Source organism: Geotrypetes seraphini, chromosome 1 (genome assembly GCF_902459505.1).
Source record: "Geotrypetes seraphini chromosome 1, aGeoSer1.1, whole genome shotgun sequence".
Classification (NCBI taxonomy): domain Eukaryota; kingdom Metazoa; phylum Chordata; class Amphibia; order Gymnophiona; family Dermophiidae; genus Geotrypetes; species Geotrypetes seraphini.
The window spans coordinates 236,467,431-236,480,839 of NC_047084.1; the positions used below are offsets into that span (position 1 = coordinate 236,467,431).

The 13,409-nt window shown below is 42.3% G+C and overlaps 1 protein-coding gene across 4 annotated transcripts in view; it reads right to left on the reverse strand.

The window, feature by feature from the left end:
- Positions 1-2,866: 2,866 nt before the first annotated feature.
- Positions 2,867-13,409, reverse strand: part of TBC1D19 (TBC1 domain family member 19) — a 318,950-nt gene continuing 308,407 nt past the window's right edge. For 3 of the 4 annotated variants that reach the window (XM_033948011.1, XM_033947985.1, XM_033948001.1), the window contains 3 exons: positions 11,651-11,766; positions 8,193-8,263; positions 2,867-3,316 (listed from right to left, as the gene is read on the reverse strand). In XM_033948011.1, the coding sequence (XP_033803902.1) occupies positions 3,239-3,316; positions 8,193-8,263; positions 11,651-11,766 (265 nt within the window). In that variant the 3' untranslated portion in view covers positions 2,867-3,238. The remainder of the gene's footprint in view (positions 3,317-8,192; positions 8,264-11,650; positions 11,767-13,409) is intronic. The other variant, XM_033947994.1, reaches the window with a different exon arrangement.

Here is a 13,409-nt window from a genome sequence, read left to right on the forward strand (position 1 = left end):
TTTACTTGCTGTTTTTGAAAATTAATAAACAGATTTAAGCATAAATGATATTGCTGAAGGGTTTTCGGGTAAGATTTGCCTCTTTGCGGATGATAGCAAAATCTGCAATAGAGTAGACACGCCGGATGGTGTGAATAAAATGAAGAAAGACCTGGCGAAGCTTAAAGAATGGTCTGAAATTTGGCAGCTAAAATTTAATGCTATAAAATGCAAGGTCATGCATTTGAGCTGCAAAAACCCGAGGGAATGGTACAGTTTAGGGGGTGAAGAACTTATGTGCATGACAGAAGAGCAGGACTTAGGTGTGATTGTATGTGATGATCTTAAGGTAGCCAAACAGGTTGAAAAAGTGACAGTGAAAGCTAGAAGGATGCTAGGTTGCACAGGGACAGGTATGGCCAGTAGGAAAAAGTATTGATGCACCTGTATAAGACTTTGGTGAAACTTCATTCAGAATATTGTGTACAATTCTGCAGGCCGCACCTTCAAAAAGATATAAAAAGGATGGAATCAGTCCAGAGGAAGGCTACTAAAAATAGTATATGGTCTTCATCATAAGGCGTATGGGGACAGACTTAAAGATCTCAATCTGTATACTTTGGTGGAAAGGCTGGAGAGGGGAAATATAATAGAACCACAGAACTCTGGAACAACCACCATCCCCGCTCAGAATTTCAAGCTCCCTTCAATCCTTCCGCAAACACCTGAAAACTTGGCTCTTTTCAAAAATCTAACACCTCCCGCTCTTTGGTACCCTGTCCCTCTTTATCTTCCTAGCTCCTTTCCTATAACCCTTCATTGTAGCTCCTTTTCAATCTAACCCTGTAAACCGTGCCGAGATCTACGCTTGTGGAGATGGCGCGGTATACAAACCTAAGGTTTAGTTTAGTTTAGTTTAAATACCTACATAATGTAAATGCGCATGAGTCGAGTCTCTTTCATTTGAAAGGAAACTGAGAGGGCATAGGATGAAGAAGAGGTGATAGGCTCCAGAGTAAGGAAATACATTTTTACAGAAAGGGTGGTAGATGTATGGAACAGTCACCCAAAAGAGGTGGTGAAGACATAGACTGTGTCTGAATTCAAAAGGGCCTGGGATAGGCATCTGGGATCTCTTGGAGAGAGAAAGAGATCATGGTTATTGCGGATGGGCAGACTAGATGGCCCATTTAGCTTTTATCTGCCATCATGTTTCTGTTTCTCATATTACATTGCAAAATGTTCTGTTTATTCAGCTAGACCAGTGTTTATCAACTTCTTCAAGCCAAGTACACCCCCTAAGCCTAACAAATACCAACCGAGTACCCCCACCCATGCTCCGCCCCAAACCCACCCCTATAATAATAGTACTAATTGTAATGCAATTTCTTCCATCCATTTTTCATATACAAACAATATAATCTTATTAATACATAATGGTAACCACAAAATTTAAAAAAACACAGCGCACACTGTACGCACAGAAAATGTTAATTATCATTTATATTTGGGGGAGTTTTCAAAGATGTCAAGGCAGATGACTTTAAAATATGCAATCAGTAGCAACTATAGAAAAATAGACAAATATAGAGCAAAATATAGACAGCCGATAAAAAATTCATAAAACGGACACATTTTGATCACTAAATTGAAAATAAAATTATTTTTCCTACCTTTGTCATCTGGTGATTTCATGAGTCTCTGGTTGCATTTCCAATATTTCTTTCTTTCTGCCACCTGCACACTTTCTCAACCAACCACTTTCTCTTTCTCTGTCCCTCCATAAGTCCAATTTTTCTTCCTCTCTCCTCCACAATATGTTTCTCGTTTTCCATCTGTCTTGAGAGATCCAGGCATCTCTCTCACCCCCTCTTCCGCCACTTGCAACATTTCTCCCTCTCTCATCCCTTGGATCATGTACAGCATTTTTCACCACTGCCCACCAGCCCCATGCCCATTTCTCCTTCTTTCACCCCTCTCCAGCACAATACCACTTTTCTCCTTCCATCACTATGTACAACATTCCTCCCCCTTGCATCCCCTTCAATCTACCCTTTCCAGCACCATATCCATTTCTCCCTCTCATCCTTTCCCCATGCATCTCTACTTCACTCCTTTCTCTCTATGCCCAATTTTCCTTTCCTCATGTGCACCATCTCTCATTCACACACTCATGCCCATCAATTCTCCCTTTCTATTCCCTCCCTCCTATGTCCCAAGTTAGTGCCCCCATGTGTTGAGTTCGTGCCCCCCTCCCCCCGAAGAAGCTGCAGGCGCTACCAGGGATCCCTAAGCCGAAGCAGCCGAGGATGCCTCCCTGTCTGCCCACACCACCCCCACCTCCAAAGCCTACCCTACCACCAAGCCGGAGCAGATACGCTCCATTTCTCACCCCCCCCCAGCAGCAACTCCACACAGGGACAGGGCACGATGGCAAATGCAGCGACTCACACACTGCGCGTGGCCGGCCGGCCCACAAGCCTTCCTCCTGACGTCGGAGAGAAAGTTCCAGTCCAGCCAGGCAGCGATTGGTGTGGGGGGGGGAAAGGCTTGTGAGCCGACGTGGCCCATCCCTGCATGGAGTTGCTGCTGGGGGGGGATGGAGCATGTCGGCTCTGGCTTGGTGGTAGGGTCGGCTTCAGGAGTGGGGGGTGGTGAAGTGGCGGGCAGACAGGGAGGTAGGGAAGGATTCCTGGCAGCTTCAGCAGAGGGCAGGCAGGGATCCCCAGTGGGAAGTATTCCTGGCAGTGGCCAGACTGCGCATCCCAACAGGCGGCCCTTGTACCCCCAAGGGTACGTGTACCACGTGTTGAGAAACACTGAGCTAGACTTCCAAGATCTGGAATGAAAGTGAAGTTTAAATGACAAGACTGAGATTCTTTTAGGATTTCAAAGCATGTAGCGGTTTATTGAAGAATAGTCAATTTTTAATTCATTTTAATAGTATGTTATATGCTTTTTGCACAATGATTTGCATTTAAGCATCATTCTATTAATACATAATGAGAATTAAAGGAAAATGTATGCAATACTATGCAGCACAGATATAGTTGTGACCCTTATGCTGTGATTAAGCAGGATGCAGTGGAAAATTTGGTGCAAAATCCTACAGTTGTTTGTAAATCATACTTCAAACTGTAATGGGAACATAATCTTTGCTGACTTAAATACATATAGTTGAGTTCTGATTTTATGCAGTTGCTACATAATTCATGATTAATTTCTTATGACAGACTAGATATAGTGACCTAGAAGTAGATCAATTGATGACAGCAGCAAACAGAAAGATTTGAAGAAGAGGCATAACCTTCAGAGTTGAAAGATCAGCAAGTACTGCCTAGAATAAAGAACACAAAAAATGCATTATAATGTCTCTCAATGAACTCCTTCCCCACTAAATCAAAGAACTCCAACACTGGTGGAAGTTACAAGAGCAGTAACACTAAGTGGAAATGTCAAGTGATCTTCATCTACTTTCTGTTGACTACAAATATTCTGCCATTCTTAGGCTCCCATTTATGTTTATTAATGTACACAAATACATGCTACACACATGGATGCTCTTTTACAAATGTGCATTAAACAGTTACCCCAAAATTCTGTATAAGGTTGTACGTGCACAACTTGGCAATTAACACCTGTTAATTGGCGCTAACTGGCATCAATTAGAAGTTATTCACATGTATTTTTAATGGGTATAACTAATGGGCAGACTGGATGGACCGTTTAGGTCTTTATCTGCCGTCATTTACTATGTTACAAAGTGTTACCACGTCCAGTGCGTGAATCTAAAATGGGTCATGGCTAGGGGCAGATCATGGGTATTCCTAGAAGTTAACTTACGCACATGCATTTAGGCGAGTGGAGGAGCAGACTGAGATCCTGGGGAACTGAGTTCAATTCCCATTGCAGCTCCTTGTGACCCTGGGCAAGTCATTTAACTCCTCCATTGCCTCAGGTACAAAAAACTCTGCATCTTCTCCCAAGAAGAGGTCTCAACAAGTGGGAACCTTTGGGCACTAAGCCTCCAAACGAACACTTAGAAAAATACCCCAAAATAATAAAACTGTAGAACAAAGCAGGAACACCTCTGAACAACTTGCTTGCAGAATACAAACTGAGTGGGTGGGAACAGATCCCTAGGAAGGAGGTGGAGTTGAAAAGATGATTGACAGTTTTCTGCAAGCAATTTGTGGGTTCAGATGCAAAATCCTACAGTTCAGGACCATTAGACACATTGCACTAGAAATATATATATATATGTACATATCTTTATACAGTATTAATGTATACACTTCTCCCTCGGTATTCGCAGTGACTGGGAGATGCACAGACCCGCAAATATGGAGAAACCGCAAATAACATTTTCTAGCATCTGCTGCCACTTACCTGCATCAGGGTTTTGTTTGGTGGTCGTTATAACTGCGAGTTTGGCGTCGGGCTAAGCTTGGTGGAGTACATTTTTTTATTTGTGTGATGTTAGTTTGTGAAGGGATTCAGGGGAATGGCTACTGCTCAGTTGTGGGAGCCGGTGTATTCCCGCTTGCTCTCATTTCATGGCAGCAGCTCACCAGTGTTAATGTGAAGCTGACTTTAGGTGGCGTTTTCTGTGGCCATGTTAAGGGAATTGACAGGATGGCTCCAGGGGGGTTCTTTACTTACTGTTCAGGAGCCGGTTCATTACAGCGCGCAACATTACATTACATTACATTAGGGATTTCTATTCCGCCTGTGCCTTGCGGTTCTAGGCGGATTACAATAAAGATGAATCTGGACATTTCCAGTAGATTTACATTACAGGAGAAGAGTAGATTACAAGTAACTGTGAAGAGTTATAATACATTCAACATCGCAGCAGAGATAACATAGCCTCGGATTACAATAAGGAAGATATCTGGGCATTTCCAGTAGAATTACATTACAGGAGAAGTGTTAATTACAGGTAATAGTGAAGAATTACAGTACATTCAATATCACAGGAGATGTTACATAGCAACTGAGTCAATTTATAACTGGTGGAGAATAAGAATTACAATATATTCTAGATTACAAAAGATGTTACATGAGATGAGTCAAGTTTCTTCGGATGGAGAGTAGCATCATATGCCTATAAGTGGAAGTGTATTTATTGTTCTGATGATTGCATGATGTTGGGTAATTAATGTTGATGATATGGACAGTGGGGGTATTTAGTTTGGGTTGGATAAAGAGATTCTATTCACAAGGAATTGGTTGGGAACTCATTAGATGGCGGTTTATATTGATGGGAGATATTTTTTGAACAGTAGTGTTTTTATTTCTTTTCGGAACTCTTTTATGCACGATAGTTCTGCGGTGCTGTAGGGAACACCGCAGCATGATTTCCTTTTCTCCCCGAGGATGATTTTATTCAATTTATGCCGTGGCCGGCTGAGTTTTTTTACATTGTTTGGGTCTGGGTATGTTTTTCTTTTTTTATACAGTAATATTGTAGGAACCAGCCCATTTCAAAATGAAACAGGCACTCACGGATGATGTAATTTGGGGAGGAGGAGCCACCAAGCTAAAAATCACAAATAATCGAAATTGCGAGTGCTAAAACCGTGAATATGGAGGGAGAAGTGTATGTACAAAAATGTGGACATTTTTTGATAATGAATAACTTAGAAACCATGAAAATCCTGCTGCTTTTATATTTTATAAATTTTACAATTATACATGAATAGTATTCTGCATGTGACAGAAGAGTACTAAAAGCATACTACTTAAACTCTCAGGATTTGATTTTCTCTCAAATTTCACATAATGTAAAAATTTAAGCAAAGAGCTCTGCATTAGAGAATGACACAGGGAAAAAATTTGACCCATGTCCCCATGAGCTCAGCCCCATCCTCGCCTTGCCAGCTCAGTCCCCGTCCCTGCCCCATCTGAAACCATCCGCACAAGCCTCAAATAGTTATGATTTTATAATGAACTTATTTTATAAAAGTATAAAAAGAAACAATATTCTGTACAAATGTCATTTTATAAACACAAATAATACAGAGCAAGGATCAACAAAACCCCTATCTCTCCTTCACAAATATCCCCTCCACTATCGAAAAAACTGAATAAGCCAAATTATTACAGAATGCTACACAGAAAAATCACGCTAACAGAATACTGCAGTTGCACATGACAGGAATAGTGTTAGGGGTGTGCAACTAGGGCAACTGCCCCCTGGTCAGAGAGAGCCCTAAGCCAGCTGGAAGTTAAAGAAGCATGGCCTGGGCTATGCGGTCCCCTAGCAGGATACATATTTCAAATCTGATATATTCTAAACACAAAGTAGAAAAAATTATTTTTTATACCTTTTGTCCATAGTAGGAGTAAAACAATGGAATCTCCTCCCTGGCATCTCAAGGACTTGTTCGAATCGAATGCTAAAAACTCAATTGTACGTAGATGCCTTCCTCTGATGCAATGTGGAAGGGAGATGTTTAAGTAGGAATCTGAACTATGAATTATGCTCTTGATTCATTAACGATTGATGATATGTAATCCTACTGTAGTTCCCTGCTATTTTCTAGTGGGTTAAATGTGTGTACTGAAAGTGTTGTTATATGTTGCCTTCAGAACCATTGTGAATGTTTTATGCTGTAAACCGCTTAGTTATAGGCAGTTAAGAAATTTTTAGAAATAAATAATAAATAAATAAATTATTCAAATCATGTTGGTCTCAGGCGGTGGTCTTTATTTTCTTTTGTCTTCTCTTAACTCACTTGACAGGGTCTCCTGACCATTTGACATTTCTTCTTTCTCCATGCTCACCATCCATCTTCTATCTCTGTGTATGCATTGTTCCCCATGTTCAGCATCTACCTTCTCTATGTCTCCTATACATCCGTTTCTAGTATTTCCCCTGTGCCCATCTCCCTGCCTTCATTATCTTACCATTCTATGATTCCCTCCCCTTGTGTATAGTATCACTTTTCTAAATCCCTATGCCCCCCCGTCTAGCATCTTCCTTCTGCATTCTTATTTTCCCACGTCTAGCCATCTTCTCTCCATGTCCATATAACCTCCCAAGTCTAGCATTACCCCTATGTGTCCATATACTACCCCCATGCAGCATTCTTCTTTTTGTCCCTGTTCCTATGCTCCCATCCATGCCCACAATATCTTCTCTTTTCTCCCCTCTCTTACTCTTTCCCCCCTCCCTCCGCTATTTTCAATATTTCACTCACTATTCTTTCTTTCCCTTGGTTCAGCTTTTCTCTTTCCATTTCCTTCTCTTCCTCCCTGCAGGTCCTGTACCTCTCTCCCTTCCCTCTAACCCCCTTCTCAGGGGTCCAACACCTCTATCCCCTCCCTTCAGTGTCCAGGTGTGGGTCTAGCACCTCTCCCTTCTCTCCAGTTCCACTCCATCCACCAAATGGGCCCAGTACCTATTTCCCTTCCCCAGACTAGATCCAGCAACTGTCTCCCTTCCCTTCAGCTCCAGCCAGTCCAGCAGCCTAAGCAGCCCCCTCCCCCTTTCATGGGTGCAGCATCAGCCCTCTCCCTCCTTAGTGTTTGAAGGACGAAGAGGCAATGTCATCGTACACAGTGCTGAAGTTCAATGAACCTTCTTCCTGCATAGTCCCCTTCCGATGTAACTTCCAGCGAAACCAGAAGTTACATTGGAAGGAGGGGCTCGGCGGGAAGAAATTTCAGTGAACTTTAGCACTGTGTGCGATGACGTTACCTCTTTGTCCTAAGAACGCTTCTAAGAAGATGGTAAGCCTGTCCCAGGAGGTGCAAAGGGGCTGACGGGAGAGTCACAGGTTTGGTTTTTACGGGGGGGAGAGGGGGGTGTTTGCCAGTAGCTACAATCATGAGCAAGGGAGGATGCGAGGGAGTGGGGAAGTTGGACCCGTGAGAGGGAGGGAGGGAGGGAGAAGTTGGGCCCATGAGAGGAAGGGGGGCTGCTGACCAGGAGGGGTGGGAAGGGAGGCAACTGGCAGCAGATCCTTTACTGCAGGGACAAGGCCATTTACTGCTCCACGGGGCAGTGAAAAGCCTTGTCCCCATACCCGCAGCAACCAGTCAATTTTTCTCCCCATTCCTGAGGGTTACCCGCGGCTAGCCGCAGGAAACAAGTCACCGTCATTCTCTAATCTGCATTACTTGAAGAATATCTGAAGCTTAAGTTTCCTTGCCTGAAAATACATCAGAAACTATTTCAAATCTCATCTAACTATAACTTATCTTACTTCAGCTGCAGCTAGTGATGTCACTTCCATGAGGTTCACTGCTCGGAAAGCAAACACAGCAGTTGCAAGAACTGAAAAATAATGCAAATGAGTTAAACTGCTCATTGCTAATTAGCTGTGAATTAGCTACAAAAATACACTAATAGTATAATAAACAGTCATGGCTAAATTAAAAAGAAAACTTTACAAGCCCCAAACTAAAAGTTAAGGTCTTCTATGAGATTTTCCAAAGTCAGGTTTTATGAAGCTAAAGTTTAGGTGGCCATATAAATTCACATCCAAGGTAATAAGCTGAGTCATCTATAGTACATATATACATGCAATAGGGTAAAACCAAGACTGACTCAGTTTTCTGTCAAGTTACTTAGCTATGACATACCATTAGGGCAGTGGTTCTTAACCTTGTTGGAGATACTGAACCCCACCAGTTTCATATGTGTGTTCACCGAACCCTTCTTTATTCCCTTAGTTTTGCCGGAGCTAGACTAGAATTACTCAACTTGGCATTGCAAATCATGCAATTAGGACGCTGACTCCCATCACGTTCCGTTATACATGTGAATCCATATTGTACATATTCGTCGGACCACTTTCGTATTTTGCTCGACATAGTTAGTAAGGGATTAAAATATTAAGATAGGTATCACACGACGTACCATCACAACAGTTACAATTCGACTACTGTGCGCATCAAATCCCCTGCAGCACAGATAGGCCAAGCGATGTTGCGTGATCACCTGCAGCCAATTATGGACAAGCGGGGTGTATCATCACGAATCATAAGCGCTTCGGTCACGTTCAATCATCTATCAGTTAAATCACAAATTTTGATCAGGAATTGATTGATGTATATAAGGCGTTAGTTACAGATTGATAGATCAAGAAACCGAGTACACAATCAGTCTTGATCAAAATCACTGAATAACTGATAGATGATTGAACGTGACCGAAGCGCTATATGAGTCAGAGGTGTGTTTTGACCTCCGCCGAACCCGCGAGACTGACTCACCGAACCCCTGGGGTTCGGTTGAACCCAGGTTAAGAACCACTGCATTAGGGATAAAGTTTTATTAACAGTATGCAAACGTAAAAAGTCCAAAGCATGCCTATTTTATAAAGGCAATTGAAGTGTTCATGTACCTTTTTTAAATAGGCCTATACAATAACGTCAGGTAGTGCAAAAATGTTCTCACCAAAATTTACATCTGTTTGAAGACATGCATAAATGTGTGCATATACTCCATTCTTATGCATTTTATACAATACTTCACAACAAGTAAAACCCTGCATCCCAGAAAATATTGGGTGATATGGGACCATCACAGTTAAAGGTTCTCAGAAGCCATATCTTCTCAAAACTTTCAGGAGCTTTTATTGTCCCTGGCAGAACACGGTGATCAATAAATAAGGGAAGAAAACCCAGTATAAAAGCCAATGTGTCCTTTCTTCCTTTATATTTTGATTGTGTTGTTCTATAAAGTTTTTCATCAGCAGAGTTTATACCACTACTGTTCCTTGATGCAGTGTTTAGTAAAACAAGGCTTTATTGGCATGTATGCAGATCCATACTGATATACGAGTTAACACTGAGTTAAGTACTGTACTACTTTTTTGCTTTGGAATCTGTTTTTCTCATATATGGAAATAAGACAACAACAAAAAAATCAGGTGATACTTTTTGGGGGGTCCTAACTAGAGTATGGTTAGATTAGCTTTCGAAGGTAATCCTTCAGATCAGAAATGTGCATCTCTGATCTGAAGGAGGATCACTTTTCATCTAATCATACTCTAGTTAGTCCAATAAAAAAAAAGGTATCACCTGATTTATTTTTGTTTTATTTCTACATATCTTTAAGAGTAGACTAACATGGCTACCACATCATTTCTCTCATATATTGAAGAAACTGTACTAATAAGCAATAAAGCAGTTACTCATTCGCAGCAGATATTATTTGAGGCCAACAGGATATATATTCACATGCATGAGAGACATCATCCGATGAAGTCCAGTGCAGGAATACCCTCAGCTTCTTTTCCAGAAGCTTGTGGGAGTTCCATTGTGCATATGTACATGCCTTCCCACCTGCCATGACCAAGCGGGCCCAGTCAGTATATTTGAAAGCTAATAGAATACAACTCCTAGGGAAGGAGGGTGGGGCAAATGAATATATGTCCTACTGTCCTCAGAGAACACCTGCTGCAAGTGAGTAATTTTGCTTTATCCAAGGACAAGCAGGGCATTACTTTGACACATATGGGAATAGCATAGTTACTTACCGTAACAGGTGTTATCCGGGCATAGCAGGCAGATATTCTCATATGTGAGGTGATGTCATCCATGGAGCCCGGTACGAACAGTAAAAAGTGTACTGTCAATTTAAGCTTTTGAGAAACTTTACGAATGCCCACACTGTGCCTACACGAGTGCCTTCCTGCCCAACATTGGCTCGCGGTTCCTCAGTTACGTAAACCAGCTAAGAGCTAAGAAGCCAGTGAAGATGGGAGGGATGTGAGCATAGGTGCCGGAACGGGGGAGGGCGCACAGGGGCCGCGGCCTCCCCCCAAAATGACACTTACTTTTATCCCTGGTGGTCCAGTGGTGCAGCGGGCAGGAGCGAGTTGTCCTCGCTCCTGCTCTGCTGCTATCCCGGTCTTCACAGCTGATTTCTTCTGCCACTGAGCGGGAGTGCGCTTTGGAGTTCCTGCTCGGCGCTCAGAGACAAACAGGCAAGGAAAAACTCATTCCTTGCAGCACTTACACAGGAAAAAAAACTATTCACCACAGCAAAGAAATTAGCCAAAGGTACAACTGTGCAAGGAGAAGCTGCTGAACAAGTCTCCGTTGTAAAAACAAGACTGGCTAGTACTGCGTAGTCATGAACGATGGGAAGGTTCCTATGCATGCATGGAAGAACTAAAAGCTTCTGAAAAAGAAACGGGGATGTTCCCACATCAAGTTCTATCAAATGATATCACCCATAAGTGTCAATATAATATCCATTTGTCCTCCGAGAATAAGATTTCCATATAGATGTATTGCCTTTTGCAGCATAAATCATTCTTTCAATGGACAAGCATTTATTTGTAATATTAGAGAAATCATAAAATCAAATCAGTAGATTGCTTTTCACAGAAAGATGATTGTCATAGTAATAAAGGTCTTGAAAGTTTTAATGACATGTAGCTTGTGATAGCCTGTGTATCTGATGGTCCCATATCACCGAACAATTTGTATGACAAGTGTCCTTGCTTTTGGGGTTTTTTATTGGTGTTCACTTGATATATTTTATAAAGATGCATGTACATTGCAGCTCTACTTCAGTGCTACCCAAACTATGCCTCTGGAACTCTGCGGTATGCCTACTTTTATATTAGTATGTTTCCTTAGCACCTTATTGATTTCAGTTGGCATTCACTATTTTCAAGATGGTATACTGTGCATATAAAATTTTTATTACCAGCAAGAATTTCCAATGAGTTATATCCTAGGATTCTATCCCACAAAAGCAGAAGCTGGTCTGTAGCTAGGTAACCTGAGAAAGCTCGCACCATCCATTTAAATGATATACGCAATCTGAAAACAAGGGCAAATAAGCTATGTAAACAGAAAAAAACTGGTGAATTGTAAACATCTCACATTACTGTTTTGAGCAGAGATATTCATAAAGCTACTATGAATAACACAGCTGCATACAGAAGCTGAGAATTAATAGTGTAACTTAAAATATTGCTTATTTAAAGGTTAATAGGATTCCACATAATAAAGACATTAATTAGATATTTTCATTATGTAGCCTATATCAGGCTTGGCTTGTCTTAAATCAGAGACTGTCACTTCTGTTGTTGGATAATCTGCTTGCTCAGCCACAACTTCAGGTAAGATGGTGATGGTACTTATGGTAAGGATGTGGAGATAAAACATCTTCCAGAAGGCTCATCAGGATTCACTTTGGCTAACAGACAGACTACTGTATCAGCAAGTGCCACCACTTACTAGTTGCACTGACATACTGCTGACACAATTGTGAAAGTGTCTGGCTACAATCCTGCTAAGTTGATTTCTTGCATCCCTGAATCCACACTTGATCCTACTTCTTTAACTGCTTATATGTAAGGCGACTTCATCGTTTGTTCTCCAGGTTTTGCAGGGCCAACAGAAAAGCAAAAATAAAATTATCTCTGTTACTTAGAAGCTGGAAAGTAGGGAGCATGGGTCTCCCAAATTTGCTGACCCAACTTGAGCTGGAAAAAGCACTTTCTCTACTCCTTCCTTTCTTTACTGCACTTCCCTAAGAAGCTGCTTCCTTATGGGTTGAGTAGTAGTGTAATTTTTTTACCCTTTAAGAGATATGTGGAGGCAGTCCTTTTAACTACTGCTCAGTTATCAGTCAGAGGGAATGTGATGTTCCAACTTGGGTTGGAAAATCCAGTTTTTCTACATTGGGAGTCAGCGGGATTGGTTGTGCTGGAAGATCTTTTAACTGAGGATGAAAATTGGTGCCCTTTTAGGAATTACAGCATTGGGTGGGTGCAAGTGGGAGGACACAGCTTTGCCTTCTGTCAAATTCAACACTACCTTCCTTAGACAGTGCTTCTCTTTGTACGGGGATGGGTCAAAAATTGAGGAATTTTTTTGATACTATATCTGACCAGGCAGTCTCTATCGTTGAATTACATAAAGTTTTGAGAGGAATGGAGGTGGATAGGACCTTTGCAGAGACTAAAATTCAATGGGAAGCTGACTTGGGGAGTTGTTTAGATCATAGTTCTTCAACCGCCGGTCCGCAGATCGGTGCCGGTCCGCAGAAAATTCCTGCCGGTCCGCGCAGGGCCGGCGAGATCGATGCCGTTAAATTTCCTGCCCCGGAAATCTTGTGTTCCTCCAAGCCTCGGGCGATCAAGAGAGGCTGCCAACGTCGGGCATTCCCTCTGTGAGTCTCGCCTATGCGGAAACAGGAAGTTGGAACAAAATAGGCAGGACTCAGAGAGGGAAGGTCCCGACATCGGCAGCCTGTCTTGATCGCTGCCCCTGCCAAGTCGCCGAAGAGGGCCGCGGGGAAGCTACAAGTAGAAAGGAGATGGTCAGCATGCACGGGGGGGGGGGTCAGTGTGTGGATTGGGGCCATCAGCAGCGTCTGTGCTGAGCGTCTGCCCACATGCAGGATGCGGCGGGTAGGGGCCTCTGGCTCGTCTTGGGCGGCATGGCCTGCGGTGCAA